A 25,265-nucleotide genomic window follows, 5' to 3' on the forward strand; every position below is an offset into this window, starting at 1 on the left:
CCACAATTTTAGAGCTTCCATCACCCTTCAATAGTGTGGGGGGGGGGGGGCCCACTTAATTTTAAAATTTCCATAGGTATTACGGTTTCTTGTGAAATGTTTCCGTTTTGTGCTCTACTCACTACACAATTCTTTTTGTAAATCACAGTATTAATTTCACTACCACAATATTGCGAGCTAAATCGTTTAGAACACAGCGCAGTGCAAAATTTGAAAATGTCAACGAACGTACCTACTCATAACCAGAGCTGGGCAGTATTCGATTTTGTAAATACTTTTTAGTATTCAAATAATTTGTAATTAAATACTTTTATGGAAGCAGTATTTGTATTTGTAACTCAAATACTTTTGCAAATTTTTAGTATTCGAATGCTTAGCAAAGTATTTGTATACTTCTTAAAGTATTCGAATACTTCGTATAGTATTTGAATACTTTTAAGTAATTCAAATATTTGACAACTATTTAGAAATTTTTAGAGGAAGTTTCCGTTATCACAAAATCAAATATAAAAATCCGATACAACATGAATACCGAACGAGCCTGGAGTGAAACTTTTTGACCCGATACACACGGACAGACGGACGGACAAAAAAGGATCTGTTTCAAAATCGCTAGAATTAATTTCAGAAAGGTGTACATGTCATGTGCACCACGTACGATCGCTTTGAAAACTGGTACACGTATTCTTAAGGATATAACTGATATAAGACAAGTTCTGGTACCTCCTATATAATAATATAATAACAATAATACGTTTTTACTCCCCTTAAATTTGTATATAACAATAGAAATATAAAAAAAGCTAACCTCAGTTCAGGGAAAGGGACTACATTCAGTGCATAAAACGCTGTTCTTCCATGTTGCCTCTATACAAAGTATAACTTGACATTTTTTAAGTATTATTAAGACTTTTATCTAGTACTGTTTTAAATTTTTAATGTATTTGAGTGACAAGTATTCGAATACTTTTTATAGTATTCGAATATCTTTGGTAGTATTAGAATATTGTTGAAAGTATTTGAATACCTTTGAAAGTATTCGCATCAATCAGCATATTTATTTGTTAATTCTGCTAAAAAACAAAGAAGCAGATTCTTATATACTTATGTGTAATGTGCAAATAATAACCATAAGGCATATGTATTTTATATGATTAATACACTCCATTAATATACGACCAATCAGCTTGGTGATTGTTTCAAATTCTAACCAATCAGATGATTTTTTATCTGATTAAACGCCACGTAGCTTTTTAACAGCGATAAAAATGCGTGTAGGAATGCGTAAAATATGTAGTGGTTGTAAAATTTACTGTCTTTTATTAATCTCCCTAAAATACACTCGATCTTGGTTTTAAGTCAGGATAATTTTATTTTTAATTCACTCAAATTTTGTTGCCTCCTGGAAAAAACTCTCGAAAAGGATAATATTAATAAAATCGCTCCAGCTAAAACTGTCGCGATTTTATCACACTTTTGGTCTCGAGTTTTTTCGGTGGCAACAAAACTTTCGTGTAAGAATAAAATTATCCGATTAAAAATCAAGCTCGTGTATATTTCCTCCCGATAAATTATATACCTATGTACGTCGCGTCGACTACTATCTAAAGATGTTGTTTTTAACAATACAGATATACCAAGCTTTACACAATTGACGCGCCTGTAAACCCTTGATGTGACAAATAATTTACAACTTTTGCGCATTCATAAAGGATTTAAGTAAGTTTGTACCTGAATACCTCACCGTCTGTTTACTTTGAAATGAAGGGATGTTCATATTTACAATCTTGCTACTTTATATACAAATTTTAGTATTTTTATTGGAACTTTTGTACTTTAAACAGAACGATCAATCCAAAAAGTAAAGGATTTCAAATTAAAACAATTTGTTTATTATTTCCGATCCTAAGAGGGACAGATTGCACATTCGGGTTTAAAAATGGTAAAGAGTTTGACCATCCCAGATGCGGTGTCTGTCCGTCGGTCCGTTACCACAATATCCCGATAACGAATGGATCGATTACGATGAAATGTTGTAGTTGGATTCTTTATCAAATTTGTAGATCGAAGTTCGTGAATTGGCAATATAGCGCAAAAAATAAGGAAGGCCCTTTTGACATCTGCGTGAGTTTTGAACCGAATTGTATGAAATTCAATATGCGTATAGCTTTAGCCATATAAAACGCAATTCCAAAAGTTGAGCCTAATCTATCAACAGTCACAGTGCCCTTTTCGCATCGACGTGTAAATAAATATAGAAAACGAGCTCCTGGATATGGCTACAGCATGTGCAAAACCAAATTTTGAACTTGGTGGTAGTTTTGCTTTTATTTAAAGTGTATATGTATGAAATTTCATTTAATTGCTTCCATAAATAAGAAAATTGGCATCGCACATCATGCACAAAACCAAATTTTGAAACTGGCGTTAAATTTGCTTTTATTCCAAGTTGCTATGTATCAAATTTCTTTTAAATGCTTCCATAAATAAGAAAGTTTTCAATCCGGTTTGTAAATGGCCGAGATGCGAAAAGGGCACTGTGAATGTTGATCGATTAGGCTCAACTTTTGGAATTGCGTTTTATATGGCTAAAGCTATACGCATATTGAATTTTATACAATTCGGTTCATAACTCACAGAGACGTCAAAAGGACCTTCCTTATTTTTTGGGCTATATTGCCAATTCACCAACTCCGATCTACAAATTTGATAAAGAATCCATCCATTTCATCGTAATCGGTCAATTCGTTATCGAGATATCGTGCTACCGGACAGACGGACAGACACCGCAAAATTATAAAACTAGCTCTAAAATTAGTGGCGCTAGCCGGCGCTAGGTCAGCAGAGCACCAAACGTAAAAATCTTACCCGAAAAGACAAAATGGTGGTGCTAGGAAAAATTGCCCCCCACCCTATTGGGGGGTGGCGCTAGCTCTAAAATTTGTGGCGCTAGCTGGCGCTAGGTCTGACGAACACAGCGCTTGCTTTTGGAAGTGATCGGACGCAATGGTGGTGCTAGCGTTAACATAGCACCCCCCCGAAAGTCAAGGGCTTTTCTGCAAAATCTATAATGGCGCTAGCTGAACTCAAAGTGGCGCTAGCTGGCGCTAGCCATAGAGATTCTAGCGCAATCTGTCTTTAGTCAGAAATTTGAAATGGTGGTGCTAAGTTAACGGAGCCGGTATATCCAATGTTTAAGACAAAATGTTCAACTCTGTATGGACCAAAACAGACACTTTTCCTAAGAAAACGGTGGTCTAAAATTCTTGTTTCTCTAAATTTTCTTCTTTTTTCATAGCATCTAACCACACATGGAACTTCAGCCTATACATGGAACTTCAGCCTATGGGACTTTTCTATGTAAAAAAATCATTGATTTGGTCGTTTCAATTTGGTTAAGTTGGTAAAGCAAAATTTGCAATTATTCACCAATTTTGTCGGAAAAACGGCAAATCACATTCACTTAGCAAGCATAGGAAGTAGATGTTGTAATCTCTGTCGTACTCCATTTATGGTTAAATTGAAATATAATCTCATTTATTCAATAATTTCGTCGCGGAAACTGCACAATTTATTGCCTAGTGAAACAGATAGTCGCTTTGGGCTTTTATATACGTGTAGGCGGATTAGCTTGCTCTCGTTTAATAAATTCTTACCACGAAAGCGTTGTGGTCCAAGGTGCAGAACGTCAATTGCGTTGATATTTGAAGTAGTTACAGGACAAAAAAGTGTATTATTCAAAAGTTTGCACCTCTCTTGTGTATACGGGGTTCTGAATAAAAACGGTAACTGGTACAAAAATTTAAAGACAATTAATTTGCGCTTTTGCTGGCTGTTAAAACCCTAAGTTATAAGGTTTGACATTTCCCTACTGCGGAACATTGGTCAATTAATCCAGTGAATAAACAAAGGTTCAACTATTAAATTTCGAGAAACCGGGAGCACAGTTCGTCCCTGATTTGGAGTAGACAACCATTTCCCAATATTAATGTTGAAAGAGCAGTTAAATTTGCCAGACTATACATATACAATAGGTTTTATTGTATTCGTATTGTACAAGACGTTCCACCATCCAAATTTACCTTTCAAGAGGAGAGAATCAACTGTTAAGTTAAGTTAAAGTAAATTTTTTACATTGTGTATTGTGTTGCCGTTTTGGGGATGCTGTATAATTTATTTCAATGATACTGTTAAAAAAATTATGCTTAAAGTCAAAGTCATTCCCGAAGAGGTCGACTTACGGAGGTTTATTCCGTGAACAGATATGTATATTTTTAATGAATGGTAAGTGGACCCAAATTAAATGTTTTGGTGATTTTTTTAATCAATAATAATTGTTAAGGTGAATTTTAAGTTCAAAAGGGCGCGTTCAGCCTAATCGGTAACAGACCACAACATAACACAGGGGTAGTGAATAGCGCGGCACATAAAACATTGCGTAATCAATGCTAACGTCTGACACTCGACAATCGGATATTAAACTGGAATTAATACTCAATAGTGATCAATAATGCGAATGACTTAGCACAAGCAAAATTTTGATGGACCAGGGATTATCTTTACAACATCCTCAACAACATACTTCGTACTGTTTATATGCAAATCCAAGCCTTTAACCGCTGCAATCTGGGCGGTAAGGTGAATGCAGTAATTCTGTGAAACCACGATTTGCGATAATGGTTTGAACTTATACACCCTGCAGTTGTCGCCATGTTAATCGAGCTTCCGTACATCTCACAATTATTTGTGACACCTTTTACCATGTATATAATACCCTCATAGTCCCAAAAAAAAGGCGTACCAAGAGAAAAATTTGCAGGTGAGAAATGCGAAAGCAGAAACTTCACCGAGGGGAACGAATACAACTGCACGCAATCTATATAAATAAAAATGAATGTTTGTATGTCTCTTATGCCTGCCTAAACCGTTCATCCGATTGCGATGAAATTTTGGGGAATAGTTGGAGGTATGTCCGGGAAGGTTTCTATATAATAAAAGAAATTCCGTCTGTCTGTCCGTACGAATGTCCTTTATGCTTGCCTAAACCGTTCATCCGATTGATACGAAACTTTGGGTAATGATTGGTCATATTTCAAGGTTTTTATATAAGTAAATAAAATTGTATTCGTCCTGTCTCTTATGATGCCTCTGCCAGCTGCCTAAACCGTTTATCCGATTGCGACTACACTTTGGGGGTTAGACGTACGTCCCTAAACTGTTCATCCGGTTGCAGGACGAATGACTGCGAAAGTATATAAAAATGAATCGCCGAAAATTATTTACGCGATCAAATTAGATAGTTCTTTTTTTGTTGTGCTTGCGTTATCGAAACATGTGACGCTCTAAGCTAAGGCAAGCAAATAGAACACTCTTTTCTTAAAAATGAAACCAAAGAATAGCCTAATTAATTTACGAAAATAATCGTCAAGATATAAAATATAAATTCGTACCTACCTACCCTACATCTGCAGCTGATTTAAAAACATGTCCGCAAATTCTATTTATAAAAAGGGCAAGGTTTCCCGTGACTGCAAAATTCATTCCAAACTGTGCCTTTGAGGACGACCCAACATACAATTAAGCCATAAAGGGATTAAATTTACCAAAGGTTTAAGAAACAGTAGGTACGACGAGGTACTCATTGGTACGGAGAGAAAAGATAAGCAATTAAACCATTATTATCGTGCTTTAGAGAAAACAACAAAATTCCGATTACTTCCGAAGATATGACAGAAAAACTGAAACTTGCCGATCTTATGTTTATTTTTTCCTGAAGACAAAAGATACTTTCTTATTGCCACTTTTTGAACTCTACAAGACAGCACCCGCGCACAACTTGCGAGCATACCTATCGGATCAATTGCTGGAAAATAGAAAAAATGTTAGATACCTATACTTGCACGATTAAGATGTTGTGCGTAGATGCACCATCCTGTTGAAACCAACAATTTCCAACTTTTGTTTTTGTTTGTGTGACGTATATAGTTGTATTCGTAATCAAAAGTGCTACTAAATACAGTGTGTACTTTTTCCACGGGCCATATAAAAAAGTATAGTTTGTGATAATTTCTCCGAAACAAAACGTTGTATTAAAAATCTTCCAACGGTGCTCAAAAAGGGGCAAGTATTTTTTGGGAACAAGAAAACTCCAGTTCTAGGTTCTAATGTAAACCCGATTGTCTTCAAAATGTTGATGATCGAGTCCAATACTCCACAGAATTCCTTCCGCTTTTGAGGTTTCGACTAGAACCAACAGGATTATATTGTGCCAGTAGAAAGTTCAAATTACCGCAACTTACAACGCCACCTGACCACTGAATTCATTACTTCTTTCAGGGCAAAACTCTCTATCGAAGCATTTCTTGCAGAATATTCAACATTATAACTGATATGTATTCCAAATGACATCATTTTTTGGTGCAAATATAATTCGAGAAAGGGGTTTCAATGCTAATTTTAAGGTATTATTTTTTCTGTAACCAACATCATACACATCCATCCCAACATGTAACTACGAATACGAAAATTATAAACACCCGTGCGAAGCCGGGTCGAGCAGCTAGTACCAAATACAAAAAGAAGGTATAGAAGTACCATAGACTCAGCAAATATATCTGCTAACCACTGGTCACTGAAGTCATTTTAAAATATAACATTTATAAATTTGATTTTCACATCCTACCTAGACAAAAATTCACTCTTCAACGACTTCAACTCTTCCATTCGTGGAAGCATTGAATAATATTTAGATTTATTATTCAATGGTGCAAGTACATACGTTATTGAATAAAACTCGTCGCAATTCGCGAAACGCAGCGAGCATTTGATCTGAATCTAAACTACTTCGGAATGTGTAGGTGTACAACATTAAAAAGAAGAGTCTCATTGCACTTGGCATGAAATTGAGCATCACTTCAGTTAAAAATAAGTGCTAAATGTGTGTCCACTAGACCTACTACATTTTAACGAGATTGAAAAGTGTAAAGGAATGTTATAGGAAATATCGAATGAATGTCGCCCTATGAAGAATTGCGAAATTAATAAAACACTTCCTTTCATGTTAGGTGTAGGTATAGCTTAAGTGTTTGTTATCGTATTCAAGATTTGTTAGTTTCTATTACACTAATTGAAGCTTTGAGAGCGTTGATTGCTTCAAAACGTCTCAAGCAGATGTTCACGCACTAAAATACTTACAACTTTTGCGGCTTAACTCCAGATTAAGGATTTCTGGAAAATATCAAACATTTTATCTCTGGTAAATGTTAGATTTACGCGAGGATTTACGTATAGATTCGAAAATAAACAGGGAGTTATATTTTATATTAAAAATTGTCGGAAATATTTTCCATATAGAATTATTTTTAACCTATTCCGTTTATTTTTGAACTGGAACAGACATTTTACTGACTTTACTATGGGTTTTCAAATCCTCTGAAGCCTTACAAAGGGAAATCGACATCAAATAGGCTTATTAAATCGATACATTATTAACACCCTATTCGCTTGAAAGGTTTAAGCGAATCATTTATTTTGGGGGTTTTAGTATTGAGAATTATATTTCGAAACGCAGGATACCGAGCAAACTAACTGATTAAGCCATTATACCATTCATTAGCTTATAGGTAATTTCGTTGCGCAAAGTTAACCCCAATTTATAAGGATCTATAGAAATGCTCGCCGAGATTTATTGTAAATACAGGAAATATTTTTTGCCAGTCTCGGGCACTTATAGGTAGGTACCGGCGAGTCCCTACAGCTGCATTCTTGAATTTTCGAATTATATTAATCAATCGTGCTCGAGATATTCAAAATTGGTGTATAATGAGCCCCGCTATTTTTGAATGTTCATAGAATGTTGGTTGTTCGTTACCGAATTATCCAATATCCATTTAACCCTTTTTAAATAGAAATTTCAGTGCAATAAAGTGAATTAATACAACCCCTTCGTCCTTCAAAGTAGCGAATGCGGATGCGGATGCCAATTTTAGCGTGTGACTGCTTCGAAATAACAATCCAAATAGGGTGAAATTTACCAATAAATAATCATTTTGCTTGGATTTGAACGTGGTATCAAAATTTCGCGGGTTAACCTGTGACATTCTCCTAATGCACCACGAAGGCACGAACTATGAATAGTTTGAACGGAATATGATGGTGTTCCTTTCTTAAATTTTTACCTATGAAGAAAACCGTGCAAAGCTTCTAAAATAGTATATGAAGAGACATGTGTAATGTGTATAATCAAGTCATTAAAGCATGCGCAACGAATTTAATACACGACGCGTAGTGGAGTGCCTTTAAACTTACCTATTATACACGTGTTTCTGTTAGTGTTTTTGTTTATACCTGCAATGCAATATAATGTAAAAATAATGAAAATGGATGCATAGGAAGCATCTTACGCACAAAGTTTTAAAATCTTTTGGTGCAATGGAACAGATTTGGCAGCATACCCCAAATTACACGCGATTGTGAAAGCTTGAAACAAAGGATGGGTACAAATCAAACAAATCTTTTGCATTTACAATAAGCAACCTAAGATTTTTTATTTCAGCTCCAGATGACAGTTTCAAAAGTCATACTTGCAGTAACATTTAAAGCGCTTGTGTCTAAAAGGCTCGATTTTTCACGCATTTGAGTGTTCAAAACGGAGATTGTGATTTAGACAACAATTATTTCTCTACATAACCACAATTTACCCCATACAATAACTAGACGTGCTGTTTCATTATATCTCAAAAATTGAAATTATTGGTTTGTGCTTCAAAAAACGAAGCTTCTGCGCTTTCTAGGTCATCATTTGGGTCCCAGAATTATTTTGTTTTATTCCTGACTAGTCAACTAGCCACGTATAGGGATAAATCTGGACTGTATAGGTTGGACGCAGTTATTCTGTGAAACCACTATTTGCTATAGTGGTTTCAACATATGCACCTTGCAGTTGTCGCCATGTTAATTCGAGATTCCATAAATCTCACAAATTAATCGTGGTTCCTTTTACCATGTATTGATGCAAAACGCCCTCACAGTCCCCCAAAAAAGTCGCCATAAATGGCATAAATCAAGACGAAGGGTACATTTAAAATTACTAAACTCTTGTGTAATGTACATCCATTAAGTCTTTAGTATTCCCATGTTATACAATACATACTTTGTAGTTTGTGACAATGAAACATTATAAACACATCCCCCACATACCTAACATCACATAAATCACATAAAACTTGAGAAGAAAGGTTTTTCAACTTTCGTCTCTAGTTGTGCAAATACCTACTTACTACACTTGTAGCTCTTTCATAACACAACTCATTTGCATATAGCGAATTCAGTTTTTCAACTCGAGTTCAAAGTTTGACACATGAGCGAGAGTTGAAAAATACTCTCTTCTCAAGTTTGACATATAATTTCTTCTGAAATTACTATAGAAATAACTACTTACATTAATCTCTAAAAAGGGTCAAGAAAATGTGATTTTCCTCTCTAGTGAGGAAAGTAAAAAACAATTCTTGCGTTAATCTTAATAATGGCATTTAAAATTGAAAGATGTACCCGTATCTACCTTGCTATGTGTCAAACTTCATTATTGCATACGATAATTTTTCAATTTTGATTGTAGTTTTAGAAAAAAGTACTTACATCACTGAATTCAGTTAATGATACACAAAGAAAACTGCGAGGTAGGTAGACCAATGAAATTTCAGTGCTTGCACATTTTTACGATCCTGGTAAGGTATCCAATCAATCGCTTTGATCTAAGTAATCGATGTTGAAAGCCACTTTAGCCGTGAAGGAAAATACAGGCATCAAATACCCAAAATTAACTAGATGTATGAAACGTCAGAGTATAGGTTACAGACCACAGACATTTACTTACGTTTCCATGGAAATTACTTTACCTCCCGTAGGGAATTTTTGAATACTTTGTTCCCACAAATGAGGGTGAAAAATCTGGTTTTCGTACTTCCGAGACTAAAGTGACAACTTCACTCCATAATGACAAGTACTGAAGTGTCGCTTTTTGTCCCGCCGGGATTAAATTTGGACGAAAATCCCGGAAGGATGAAATTACTAACAAGGCAATTTCAGTAGGTTGTTCCACATTTTGTATGCGGCACTACTTCTTAAACGCATCATACTGCTGCTCATATAGTTTTTTGGATTTCGGTGGTATCAATTCTTTACCTAGTTTGGCTGCTTTTTATCAATATCAAATACACCTTTGTCACCCACCACCAAAATTATGACACTAGCAATGACAGTTTCCAAATTATTTTTGTTACCATAGCATAGGGATTGTCGTGCCAACGCAACGTTCCTATGGTAACTGGTTAATCAGCGATTTTTTTAAAGAACGCGTTCTCTAACTCCATACATATTAAGTGTTTCAGTTTCGGAAGTACGAAAAATATCGTATATACCTTGCGACTGAAGTAGTGGTCTTAATCCCTCAGGTAAATTATGGCCCTCCCTTCGGTCGGGCCATAAACTTTACCTTCGGGATTAAAAGTACTACTTCAGTCCCGCGGTATATAATGTACTATTTCGGTAGAGCGTAAAGATATAGTATATTATATACCATACCAAAGGACTAAAGTGTGTGTTTTAATCCCGGGGGTGCAGATTATTGTTGCCCGAAACGTAGTGCCTAATCCTGAGGGATTAGGGCGCATTTGAGTCCTGTGATACCTCATCATGTCAAATTATGACCGTATAAATAGTAAATATCAGTTTAACTTAAAGATTTTCGTTCAAAACGACGGCGTAGGTATGATCGTTTAAAACTCTGAAGAACAAGCTATGAGGAAACTACTGCCTCCCAAATTCAAAAAGATATATGGGAAACGGTATAATATTTATTTAGTCCACGGAGTACAAAAAATATATTACGCACACAACCAGTTGATGTCAGGGAAACCTTCTTCTGGACAAAAACATTGGCGTGGCCCACACAAATACACGAATGTCAAGATTCTAGGAACGTCATATTTTTCTAAAAATATCAACTGTTTGTTGAACGTCGCAAATAACTTGTTCGCTTATCTTCCTGTTTTCATCCTGGTAAAATCAAACCACAGCCTTTTTACCGAAGACGCATTCCTTTCTGATCTCTCTATGAATTTTAAATCACCGTAGGCGCCATTCGCCTGCCATTTGGTTGCCTTCAAATCTTGAGGTTGATATCTGAATAAACCGCAAAACATGAATCTGAATCATCAGTTAAAAAAACATCATCTTCATCTGAATCATCTTTCAAATAATTATTACTGGGGCTACATCTCGGTCAAACCCCACTTCTCTGTACCACCAGTCTATAATAATTTTGTTGGTATACTCTACAGTGCGTTTCCATATAGGTACTAGGTGTAACTGCAACAATGCCTTGCTGCCACATATCTAAACCCTTTCTCTGCCATAACCTTCTTGAAAAGAAAAAAACTTTATTATATTCGTTATGGCTGGCTGGCTGACTGTCCGGCTGAGATCTCAGCAATTACAATACCTAGAGACTTCACATTTTCACTAAAAGCTTTCCGCTATAGTGTAGATGTGCAGGCTTTAGCCCATTTTGAGTTGGATTACTCGTGAGATTGATAATTTTAAACATTGCTAATAAAATACTGATCTGTATTACTAGAAATGCGCTTTCATCATGCTGATTTACAACTTGTTCATGATGATCGCAGCGAATTTACGTAAAGAGCGGCCCGTAAAACTTTTTCAAAGAAATCGAATTATTTTTTATGAAATTAAAAATGAAAAATGATAACTTGCCTAATTTTCTTCTTATGTTAAGGGCTTACTTCCACCCCCTATATTGCAAATAATATTTGGATATATAAATATAATATATATAAAAGAAGAGTATGCAACCTTCAACTTTCAACAAAGTATATAATGTAAGTTTCGTTTGGAGGATATATTTAGTAATTTAATTTGTACCAAACGTTACATCCCCTAACAGGAGCTAGGAAGAAAGCCTACCATTTCTCAATTTTGTAAAAACGTAAGAAATTTAATCTTACACATACACAAAAGAATATTTAAAACGATAGGTATATTGAATTCATGTGAAATCTAGCATGATAGGTGTGCAATTTTGCACTAATTTTAATCTAGTATTCATTATTAGAGTTTGTTATTTTGAATACAAATAGAAATGTCACAACGTACCATTAAAAATTTCAATACAGTTCATTTAATTCAACAAATTTGATATTATTCTCCTTAATTGGAGTGGTCCTTCGAGACACAACAAACAATACATAATTTTGGCCATATTCGAGCCGGATCTAGTGCGACACCAGCAAGATCATCAATCAGTACCTATCATCATTCGCAAGTGGATACAGTTTGGAATTCGTAAGAAATATTGCAGCAGTAACGCATGGAAAATCAATTTGCATGCCGTGGATAGAAGGTGACATTAACAATCTAAGAATCGACAGTGAGTTTCCAGTTGTGATCTGCTTCAATTGGATTCCGGTAAACGAGACATATCTCGATTTATTGTATGTTTATGTTCTCATATTATCATATTCTTTTTGCACATTTTAATTCATTCCAAATACGTAACATTTGATTTTTTTTAGATAGATTTATTATTTACGCAGAACAATTTCATTTGAATATATTCATGATGGAGCCAGGAAAAGAAATAACATCATTACGACATTCACGGGCTATTATAAAGGCATCATTAACACGATTTGTTACCTTTCTCAATAAACCAGAGAACAGGAAAGATATCACGCAGTTACAGTTACGATTGAATAAAATTCAATCCGATTTTCAGGAATATAATATCATTCAAAATCAGTTAGAATTGCTTGATCAAAACGAATCAGCTGATCGCGATCAGATTGAAAATTCGTTTTTCGAAAACATGTCGCTTGCGAACGATTTAATAAGTAATGTTAAAATAGGCACGACTTCCTCACCAGAGGGTAGTAATCAATTTCTTCAAACAGGTGTACACGAAAACTGTCAAGTGGATTCAGTCACAAATCTCAAATTGCCTCGCTTGAGTTTGCCAGAATTCCATGGTTCGTATGATACATTTGTAAACTTTGAAAACACATTTTCATCATTGATTCACGAAAACAAAAATTTAAATAAAATACAGAAAATGTTCTATTTAAAAAGTTGTTTAAAGGGTGATGCACATCGTCTAGTACAATCATTAGAAATTACTTCAGATAACTATGACGTAGCTTGGGATATGCTCAAGAAACGATACGAAAACAAACGTGTTATTGTCAACAGTCACATAAAATCATTATTCGAATTGCCCACAGTCACAAAGGATTCTTATATTTTATTACGCAAGTTACTAGACAGTGTTTTCCAACACATGAGCTCATTAGAAAAACTAAATGTTAACACGAAGGAATGGGATCAATTAATCATTTATTTTATTTCAACCAAAATCGATCAAGCAATGAAGAAAGAATGGGAAAATTCGTTACCAACAAATTCTCTTCCCACATTGCAGGAATTCATAGAATTTTTAACAAAAAGATGTTTTACCCTCGAAACTTTGTATAATCATTCACAAACAAATATTCACAACACAAAATCAATCCCAAACAAACAATTACCCCAATTTTCAAAGCCTTTTAAGGATAGGGAACATTCATTTGCTATAACGAATACCATTTTATGCCCATATTGCAAAAATAATCATTATATTTACAATTGTTATGCATTTCTAAATTTGCCCACAGAGGAAAAATTCTCACAGATCAGAAAAATGAAATTATGTAGCAATTGCCTACGCTCAGGACATCTCAAAAACTCTTGTCACTCTAGTAAATGTAGAAAATGCAACAAATCTCACAATACGTTATTACATGATGACAATTTTAATGCCCATAAGTTCAACACATCTCACAATGCTCGCAACGATACAGCTGCAAACATCCATCAAGCACAATCATCAGTTATGCAGGTTATAAATAGTGAAACATCACAGCAACAACCAAGCGAATCACAAAATATTACTCGTACATATCATTCATTTACAGGCATTTGCCAAACCGAAGTTTTACTATCAACAGCAGAAGTCTTCATAGACGACCGTTTTGGACGGCCACACAAATGTCGCGCTTTATTAGACTCTGGAAGTCAAAGTCATTTAATCACGCAAAAACTATGCAATAAATTGCAATTAAATCTCGAAGAATTCAGTTTACATCTCAAAGGTATTAATCAAGCATCTACTAATATTACGCAAAAAGCAACCACAAATATCAAATCAAAATTTTATTCATTTCAAGCTAGAGTATCATTTTTAGTCGTACCAAACATAACTAAAAACTTGCCTCTAGTAAGTTTTGATTCTAGAAATGTTGTACTTCCACGCAATCTGAATTTAGCAGATCCAGAATTTAACATCTCCAAAAGTGTAGATATTTTATTAGGTGCTAATTTGTTCTATGATTTATTATGTCACGATCAAATAAAGTTAGGTAAGGATAAACCTACATTGCAAAAGACACAACTCGGGTGGATTTTGTCAGGGACGGTTAATCTCAACCACGCGATAGTACGTAGATCAATTTGTAATCTTAACACAGAAATTTCAAACGAAACACTTAATAAAAATTTGTTAAAGTTTTGGGAAGTGGAGGAATTGCCACAAAAACAAATACTAACATCAGAAGCGCAGTATTGTGAAACATATTTTAAAGAAACGACAACACGTAATGCAGAAGGTAGATTTATTGTAAGATTGCCATTTTCAGATAAGATAGATGAACTTGGTAATTCAATGTCAATAGCCTTAAAACGATTTCATGCAACCGAATCGCGATTAGAAAGGAATAAAAATCTCAAAAATGAGTACCACAAATTTATGCTGGAATATGAACAATTAGGTCATATGTCTCCTAACACAAATAACTCAAAAAGTATCGAAGAAATATCGCATTTTTTACCGCATCATGCAGTAATAAAAGAATCCAGTACTACGACTAAATGTAGGGTAGTATTTGATGCTTCAGTAAAAACTAGCAATAATATTTCACTCAACGACCGGTTGCTCATGGGACCGATCGTACAGTCCGATTTATTCCATATTATCATTAGGTTAAGACTCAGAAAAATTGTGTTAAACGCCGATTGTAAAATGATGTTTAGGCAGATTTTAGTGCATCCACATGATCGAAAGTATCAGCAAATTTTATGGCGATATGAACGACAACAGCCTATCATGACATACACTCTTAACACATTAACTTTCGGAACAAAATGTGCGCCATACCTTAGTACACGTTGTTTACTGCAATTGGCAATTGATAATGAAGAAAGCTATCCAAAAACAGCTCAAATAATTAAAAATTCATTTTACATTGACGATTTGTTAGTTAGTGTAGATACCATCGAAGAAGCTTTGCAATTATATAAAGAGCTTACAGTCATTTTTAGTACTGCAGGTTTTCAATTAAGGAAATGGTCATCAAATATAATCAACGCATTCTTTATGATATTTTAGGAAATGGAAATAATGATGAAAAATTGGTTCAATTTTGCGAAGGCAAGGAGTTAAAAACCTTGGGTGTGGTCTGGAATTCGATTTCAGATACACTGCATTATTCGGTAAACATAAAATCTATTCCTACACTAATTACCAAACGACACGTACTTTCAATAATTAGTCAAATATTTGATCCGATGGGACTTATTGTTCCAGCCATTATAAAACAAAAAATATTAATACAAAAGTTATGGACATTAAAACTCGGTTGGGATGAACCATTGCCAGAAGAACTACGTCTTTCTTGGATCACATTTGTAGAACAACTAAAATCATTACACGATATAAAAATACGCAGACATGTAGTATGTGAAGAGGCAACACGCGTTGAAATTCACGGTTTTAGCGATGCTTCTGAAAAGGCATACGGTGCGTGCTTGTATTTAGTATCAATAGACAAATACGGTAATTATTACTCACATCTTTTATGTGCTAAATCCAGGGTTGCACCTATAAAAAAAGTTACATTACCAAGACTAGAATTATTAGCTGCAGTTTTATTAGCAAAACTTGCAAATAATGTAATCTCATCTCTGGGAATTAAAATTTCAAAAATAGTTTATTATTGCGATTCAACCATAGTACTCTCATGGATAAAAATAGATCCTAGCCAACTTAAACCATTTGTAGCACACAGGGTAATAAAAATTAACGAATTAACAGATAAGGATAATTGGAGACATGTAAAATCGGAGTATAACTCGGCCGATATTATTTCACGTGGTATCAATCCAGCACAACTCTCACAGTTGAAGATTTGGTGGCAGGGACCTTCTTTTATATTCAGCGGGGAATCTGAATCAGATATTTTTATTGAACAACCTATCTCATCATTACCAGACATCAAACTAACTCTATTAAATGTTCGGGATGATCAATTTAATCTCTTTACTAGATATTCAACGTTAAGTAAATTGCAACGGGTAGTAGCATATTGCTTCAAATTCAAAAACATTACTTTGGGAAAAAACAAGACATTGACAAATACTTTATCAGTTTCAGAACTCGAAATATCACTTACAGCTTTAATTAAGATTGCTCAACACGAACAGTTTTCACAGGAAATCAGACTTCTCCAGAAATCACAGCCATTAAATAATAATAGTAAATTAATTTCTTTACATCCATTTTTAGATGAACATGGTGTTATTAGAGTAGGAGGGAGATTGAAAAATTCTCTACTGAACTACGAAAACCAGTTTCCCATAATTTTATGCGGTAAACATATTTTTACAAAACTCATCATTAAACACGAACATCTGAAACATTTACATGCTGGGACACAAAATTTACTATCAATAATTCGTTTAAAATATTGGCCCATTCATGGAAAAAATGCAGTGAAGGGTGTAATCAGGTCTTGCGTACGATGTTTCAGGGCAAATCCAAAACCTACAAGTTTTCTAATGGGGAATTTACCAACTGCTAGAGTAATACCCAGTAGAACATTTTCCAAGTGTGGCATAGATTATGCCGGACCAATTTTTGTGAAAGATGGAATTTTACGCAAATTCAAATTGGTAAAAACATACATATGTATTTTTGTATGTTTCGCAACTCGCGCAGTTCATATTGAACTAGTAAACGATCTTTCCACTGATAGTTTTATAAATGCACTAAAGCGTTTTATATCGCGGAGAGGCAAGCCAAGTGATGTGTTCTCGGACAATGGATCCAATTTTGTAGGTGCTCATAATCATTTTCGTGAACTCTACGAATTAACTCAAAATTCGGATCATAATGAGAAGGTTTCAAATTTTTTATCACACGAAAAAATTACTTGGCATTTTATTCCTCCTAGATCGCCTCATATGGGAGGTCTATGGGAGTCTGCAGTTCGTTTGACTAAATTTCATTTAGTTCGAATATTAGGAAATGCAAATGTAACGTATGAAGAGATGATAACAGTTTTAACACAAATCGAGGCATGTCTTAATTCACGTCCATTGACTCCTCTTTCCGATGACCCTGACGATTATTTACCACTCACACCGGCTCACTTCATAATCGGTGAAACATTAGCTGCGATTTCACAAGCAGATCTTAAAGAAATCAAGATTACACGATTGTCACGATACCAACGGTTACAGCAGCTATTCCAGCATTATTGGAGTAGATGGTCGCATGAATATTTGACACAAAAGCAACAACGACGTAAATGGAAACACGACCAGCAGAGTCCAATTAAAATAGGAGCTCTCGTTATTCTAATGGAAGAAAATACTTCACCACTTCGATGGCCAATGGCACGTATAGTACAGCTTCATCCAGGAGCAGATAAGGTGGTGCGGGTAGTATCGGTAAAGGTATCAAGTGGCAGTGTATTCAAACGTACGTTAGCTAAAATTTGTGTGTTACCAATAGAAGATAAGGAAATTTCTATTGAACAATCAACTTAACAATTATTGTTTTTATAAAGCTTCCATTGGAAGAATTTGTATTACTTACCATAACATATTGTTTTTATATTGCTTTGAAAGCAGATCTTTCAAGGGGTTCGGCGTATGTGCAATTTTGCACTAATTTTAATCTAGTATTCATTATTAGAGTTTGTTATTTTGAATACAAATAGAAATGTCACAACGTACCATTAAAAATTTCAATACAGTTCATTTAATTCAACAAATTTGATATTATTCTCCTTAATTGGAGTGGTCCTTCGAGACACAACAAACAATACAATAGGGGGTATACTTTTAGCTGCTAGAAATCTAATAATGTTTGTTTTCTAAAGTAACTTAACTTTACAGAATATTACATAATGTCCGATGGGAACAGTCTCATATTTCCGGTCTGGCTGGTTTCTAGTGTTAGAATATTCCCGATAGTACGTAATAGAATTTCCGTCTGAATAGAGCAAAGATACCGCGGGTATATTAAGCGCTTGGGGAAGTAATTTTTCCTTCTGAAATTGGATAATAAATTATCAATTTGGTAACAGTGGAAACCGTTATTTATCGTTTTTTGATCGAGGCTCGCTGAGCTTTTATCGTGTTAAAATAAGTGCAAAGATGTAACAGAAATGAAACTCAATTATTAAACGGAACCACCTGCTGCGTCGCTTCTAAAATTATCAGAACGGTTACGCCCCATTAAAATGTTGGCAGGATCGTGCTAAAAATGTTTATACATTTCATTCAATTTTCTCTATGGAGTAAGGCTATAAAAGTTGATTTATAAGGTTACAAATTTATAAATAGGAAATAATGGATACGATATGTTAGAAATTCACTCATTTTCTCTTACAGTAAAAGTAAATTGAGTAGAAAGTTGTTAAGTTAATATTATGCTTTAATTTTACAATAGAACGTGGATCGAACACATCTCGAACAATTCTGTACATTTACTTTGGAATTTGTGGGAAATTCTAGACACACATAGTAACTTTACTCTGCAGGGATTATTTGAGAATGGATAAAATGTTTGGGGATTGTTAATCATATTAGCATTCCCTGACGGTTCAGAACCTTTTGACTGTATTTGATGCTACTTATTTGCTACATGTATCCTCTACCTACTGAAAAACTTGGCCTATTATAAGACGTACACGTAACTTCTAATACTTCTAATGTAAATTAAGTTTTAAACTGTCAGTTCACTTCTTGCTAATTTTGCTTTACGTTGTATTTTATAAACGCAAAGAAAGGCATATGACTTAGGTGCATTCAATTCGTATTTAGTCACCATGAGTATGATGTCGCCACAGGTGTCGCCATGATTGTTCACTGTGAAAATTGGATAAAGTGTACTTACTGTGTACTGGTACTGGTACAATGTTGTTAAGACCAGTGATTCGATGTTTTTACAAGGATTCTTTGAAAAAACATCCAATCACAAGTTTACAACATTGTTAGCTGACAACATAGTTAAGGATGCTTCCTAATACCGGCCGTTAGTGTTTGAATTTTTAAGACGTAGGTTGTAATGTTTACGACAAATAGGGGGTGTCCATTAATCTAAATTTTGATTACTCTAAATCCTAATGTCAGTTTATGTATGTGGATGCAAACAGAATTAGTAATTGAGTTTTAATTGAAAAGCAACAGTTTCATGCGTAAGCGGGATAAATAGATCGTGATTGAACATAATTGATAACGTTAATCGCAAAAGGGTGAATATTAAAATGAGCTAATCGGTCTGATTGGTGAACCGAGGTTGGGTGGGGCTGTGTGCATTTTTGGGGTGTATTTATTTAAACGTGCTTTTTGTTGTTGTTGTAAACTCTGACTAGAGATTCTCTTTGTAAAGGCGGGGGATGGTTAGTTGTTCACCTTATTGGACACCAGGGGCCCTTGCAAAAGATTTGAAAAAGTCAAGAGGTAGATTAAAGAATTAATGGTCCTTACTCCGTTTGTAAATTTAATTTTTAGTTATTAAATTTATTTAATTATCATAAAAATGATAACCTGAAGTAGGTATTGTGTGGGTCTGGAGAAAAGTTATGCGTATGGTAGACATTACGCTTGAAATTTATTGTTGTAATCTCGGTTTTTTATTATCATAAAAGTGTTTACCATATTCCCGTTCTTTGGTGGTTACAGTCGTTTAACCTCTCTAAGTTTTGTATCTCTGGGCCATTTCTTTACTTTTTTTTACTGGATTACACGCCATGTGAAAAAATGAAGGGGTGAACTGGCCGACTGTGAATCGTATGCAGAACGATCCTGCCCTGCTATATGAATCAAGTATAAATTGTTCACAAATTTTGTGCGGATAAAGCGCATCTTTTTAAACCGAAATAGTTGGATTACCTATATTCAGTGGCGTATTAAGGGTCAACAACGCCCTAAGCCCTAACAGATTTTGCGCCCTATACCAGACACAAGATTGTTTAATAGTCAATAATAATCAGAAAAAAACTCGTGGTTAATCCATACTCTAAATGCGGTGATGAACCATACAGGAAATAAACAGGAATTGAGATGTTTATTTCCTGTATAGTCAATAATAAACCAACTTACGAAATTATCAAGACAAAATAAAATAAGCAGGTACATTTACACAGGAAACAAAAGGGTACTGTAACGTAAATTTAATTACGTAATTTATTTATGTATTTACAATTAATTAACAATAAATTTGTCTTGAAATAACAGTTATAACAGTTAAAATATTATTTATCACTTAAATATACACAATTTATAACAACGCAAACTATTTACTATTTTGGGGTTGAAATTGGAACTGACGAAACGATTCGATTTGCTTATATAGCATACGCCCCTGTTTCTCGAAATTTTTCGAACGCTTCCAAACGAGTATCCTAGAATGTTCGCGAATAAAACATTTCATATTTCCCAGAAAGAATGCATCACATCGTTACCACCCTAAATACAAACGGTCACATTCGCTTCTTATCGCCGATGACTAATCTTTTATGGCGCCTCGATGTATATGGGGATTTCTAAAATATTCGCTACTTAAACTTTTCCCCTTTTAAAACAAATGTAGAAAAATTCCTGTGCTCACAGTTCAGACAGTATATAATATATAAGTACGTAGGTAGTTATACAGGGTTTCCGAGACGGAGCTATAAGTGTCAAACGAGCGAAGAAAATAATCTGAAAATTTCGGGATCAATAAAGGGTGAGATAACGGGTCATATAAATTGCATTTTAGTTTGTTTAGAACTTTCATACACTGGAGAGTTTTGTTGGGGGGTGGTAACCCCAAAATTTTTAAATTGCAGCCCTTGTCCAGTTTCACCAGAGACACATTGCCGGTGATACACCACTCGAGGTTGCCAAAAGTTAGCATTGAATATATGTTAAACCCAATTTGTGTGACTGCGCATGCGCAAAACCAAAAAAATATCTCTACGCACGGAATCCTTGGAAAAATCCCTTTCAAATGAACCCTATATCGCCCAAATCGGTTCAGTGGTGTAGAAGGACTGAAGGAGTACGTTTGACGGACGGACGGACGATAAAGTGCAGCCAATAGCGATTTTTCACTTGGAGGAAAAAAATTTAGTGTTTACCACGGACGAGTGAGATCCGCTGACACGTCAGGATTTCCGTACTCGGCACGTACGTAAGACTTCCGACTTGTCAGCGAAAACTCACTTCTTTTCCTTGGTAAACAGTATACTATTATTCATAATATAAAACTGATACATCAAATCACATTCACTATACGAGATGACCGGAAGCCCCACCGGAAGATTCTCACCCACTTATCTGCACACATCAATTTTCTGTTTTTGTATAGTTTAAAGGGGGGCCGCCTTGCAGGTTTAAAAAATGTTTCGTGTGTGCATTTCATTTGAATATGTATAGGAAAATTTACATTTGTACCGCTTTATACAGAAAGTGAACTCAAGTAGGTCTGGCGATAAATAAGACCTTAAAATTGCGGGGGTTCATTCAGCTTATATAGGAGTAAACTCCATGAATACCATTGTGGTAGCATTTATTCTTAAATAAAATCAAAAGACCTTGGAAGTCTAGTAAAGTATAATTTTTGGGAAATGTACGAAGTAGAACTTTATACGAATTCAACTGGTTGACGACGACGTCTTTAAAACGGTAGCAACCCACCTCATCCGAATTGAATGCAATTTTCTTTATCCACTCCCTTACATCCTAAGCAAATAACTTTCTAGACTGAAATCGATTTAGGTCATTGAAAACTACCAATTTAAGGGCGTTCTAATTGAATTGTTCACTATACCGTTTCTGATTTTAATTAGAACGATCAAAAAGTAGTCAAAATGAAAATGGATACACGAAGTACTTTCAGAACAATATAGGTGCATCGCATACGTATTTCTGCAACAAAACAAAACGAAATACCTACATCACACTATTTTCAGTAAGTATGAAATAATTTTCAGTTCTCTTCTCGTGCCTTTGTAATATTTCAGTGTGGTAAATATTTTTGTTCCGTTGGTTACTTTAGTAACTAAAAGACGCACAGATTTATTTGTATTCTGGATACAATACGTGACATAATGCTGCGCGCAGTAAGCTTTCTGCAAAGTAGATCTTTGCATGCATGTAATGATACAGAATGGGAAAATTAGGCATGCACAATAAGGCGAAAGCTTTGTTTATTGTCTGCAAATCTAAACAGGAGATTTTTTACGAATGTAGTTTCTACAAAGTATTTTAAAACTGTATAATTCCGATAATGTAATGTGACCACTTTTGCTAAACATGTAACGGGAGCTTGTCGAGGGGTATGAAGTCTTTGAATGTTTGTACTTTAGCCATAGAAACTTCTAATTCAGCGGCTTTGGTATAATACCGCGTTAATGTCATGCAAAGTTAACGTGTGAATCGCAATTAAGTGCCTTGGGCATCTTTTGAAGTGTAGGTATACTCCGTAGAGGGCACATTGATTTAAATTAAGGGCGTCTTAACGTAGAAAAAGGACTTAGGGTGCGTGCCAAATGTGGTAGTTTCATCCCGGAAGTATAAAAGTAAAGTATCAAACTTTACTGTTGCTAGATGGCGATTTAAAACCACGGGTATTAGTGGAATGTAAACTAGGTCTACGCTTAAACTTGCTTGGGTTATCCTTTAATACTTGTTTTAAGGGCAGTTTACCCCTGTGCCCTCTGGCGGACTTTTGGATCAAATGGACCTGTAGTACGGGAGACTAGATGGATGAGTTGACTAATTACGAAAATCCGCTGGAGGTTGTGAATATTATATGGGTCAGAAACTGGAATTTTCATAGAAGCTAAATAATTTAAAACTCACCGAACTCGCCCTTTGAAAGATTTATAAAATATGCTTGAAAGCGCGTAAATTTTACCATTGTTTTTTTGTTCAGGGAAAAGACAAATTTGGAATGCGTATCCAGCTCTACTCGTATTTCATATTTGTACAGTTTCGGTGTTGTATGTCACTTTTCATATTGTATTCGTTTCTTTATAGAATTTAAATATAGGGAGAAGGGGAGAAAAATTCAATCTAATATGTAATTGTTGATTGAATCCTATAAAACTGAAAGCTATGTTGTGTTAAAATATTCATTTTGTTTCAGTAACCATAAACAACTCTGAACCTGTGGAACAAGAAACGGCGGAAGAGTCTGAGCTGAATGAAAAATTAGACGACTGTGATTCGAGAAAGACAATTAAAGTGAAACCCTTCGGAGGACCATTACTTGCACAAGTGTAAGTTGGTTTTAATTGTGTTCAATATGCTTCTTTAAATCCATGTACAGAATGTTCTACCGACTTCATCAAGAAACTTGATTTTATGGATGCGTAAAACAGTCATACTTACAGGTTATTTTTTATTAATTTATGTAACGGAAAATTTACACATACCTGGGAATTTAAAAGATTGGTAATTTAGTTGTTTCTGGGGATTGATCGGCAACAAAATTTGGGAAGGTACTTACAAAACGTTGCTTGCGAAAATGCAAAAGCAAAAAGATCCTATTTCATAGTGCGTTTATTATTTACCTAAACGTCGAGTAGGGACAAACTGGAACTTTCGTCTCGTACGCTTATACCTTCGATACGTTCAAGCAAATTAAAACTGATTTTAATTAATTACGACTTTCCCTGACATCGTAAAATTATGGGAGCGGTGTTCAAATTCAAATTCTTTAAGAGCGCGCTTAACGGATGTAATCTCGACTTAATCAGAGATTGTTATATGTAACTCATTCAACTAATTACGGTTAACTATACTTATCCAAATAGTTTGAATGAAATTTCCAAATTCAGCAGGCCAGCAATGCTCTTCTGTTCCTTGGAACGTGAAATAAATCTGTTGTCACGTTGATATTTGCCTTAAACTGCACGACCTTTCAGCTTTCAATTCGTATTGCATTAGAAAACTAAAATCAATTAATGGATAATTAAAGGACCAAACATTTAATAAGATTGATTCTTTCTCTTCTTCCCTGGCGAGAGAGCTTTCGGCGGCCGTTAACAGAATTTAGGTTGCAAAACGAATAAATTCACTACGAAACTTACGTGCGATATCGCCGGTAACAAAATTAAAACACAAAACTCACTCCTCGTCTCGATCAAATAAGTAAATTTCGAAACTACGGTTAATAACGAATCGCCTAACTTAAAACGCTTCTAGGTACTAGGCACCAGGCGGTCCAAATCTCATTTATGAACGGTAATGGATAGCCATCTTTAATGGTAACTTCGTGACTTGAAATCTATACAGAAGCGCCATCTTGCCATCTTTCTTGCGGACCATGACAATCGGCGAAGTCCACTGAATTTCAGACGGTTCTATGATGTTTTCGGCCAGCAGTCGATCTACTTCTCCGTTGACTAGAGCTTGCATTAGGGGATTTTGGGGACGATATCGTTGCTTAATCGATGTGAGATCTCGGAGTCGAATGTCATGCTCAATTAAACGACCAGCGAGGTTTTCGAATGCTTGTTATTGGGTTTGAAGAACTTCTTGTAATTGGGTTTCTTCGACGGCGGTTAACGGTGTGGTTGCTGAGAAACGGGACTAACTCGGGAACCAAGGAATAAAGTGGCGGGTTTGATGTTAAAAGGGAGGTTGGTTCGGGAAAGAAAAGCTATGCAAAGGAGTGCTTCATAACCGAGACCTGGGGCATGTTGGACTAATGGGAAAGTTCGGTTTTCAGGATGGTGAGCGGAGCAATACAAACGCTATGGATATTAACGGGCTGATTGGTAAAGCTCTTGGCTTGTTTATGTCTCGGCGGACGGACGGTATCGGTAACTAATATTATAAGTGGCGACATGTTTGTTTATAAATGAAATGGTGAATCCGTT

The 25,265-nt window shown here is 35.2% G+C and overlaps 1 protein-coding gene across 2 annotated transcripts in view; it reads left to right on the forward strand.

Annotated features, from left to right (window-relative positions):
- LOC116164736 overlaps positions 1-25,265 on the forward strand; it is an 84,124-nt gene that overhangs the window by 54,079 nt on the left and 4,780 nt on the right. For both annotated transcript variants that reach the window (XM_031478952.1, XM_031478953.1), the window contains exon 3: positions 23,528-23,660. In XM_031478952.1, coding sequence (XP_031334812.1) covers positions 23,528-23,660 — 133 coding nt within the window. The remainder of the gene's footprint in view (positions 1-23,527; positions 23,661-25,265) is intronic.

This window comes from Photinus pyralis, unplaced genomic scaffold, assembly GCF_008802855.1.
Source record: "Photinus pyralis isolate 1611_PpyrPB1 unplaced genomic scaffold, Ppyr1.3 Ppyr1.4_LG2, whole genome shotgun sequence".
In the NCBI taxonomy this organism is placed as follows: domain Eukaryota; kingdom Metazoa; phylum Arthropoda; class Insecta; order Coleoptera; family Lampyridae; genus Photinus; species Photinus pyralis.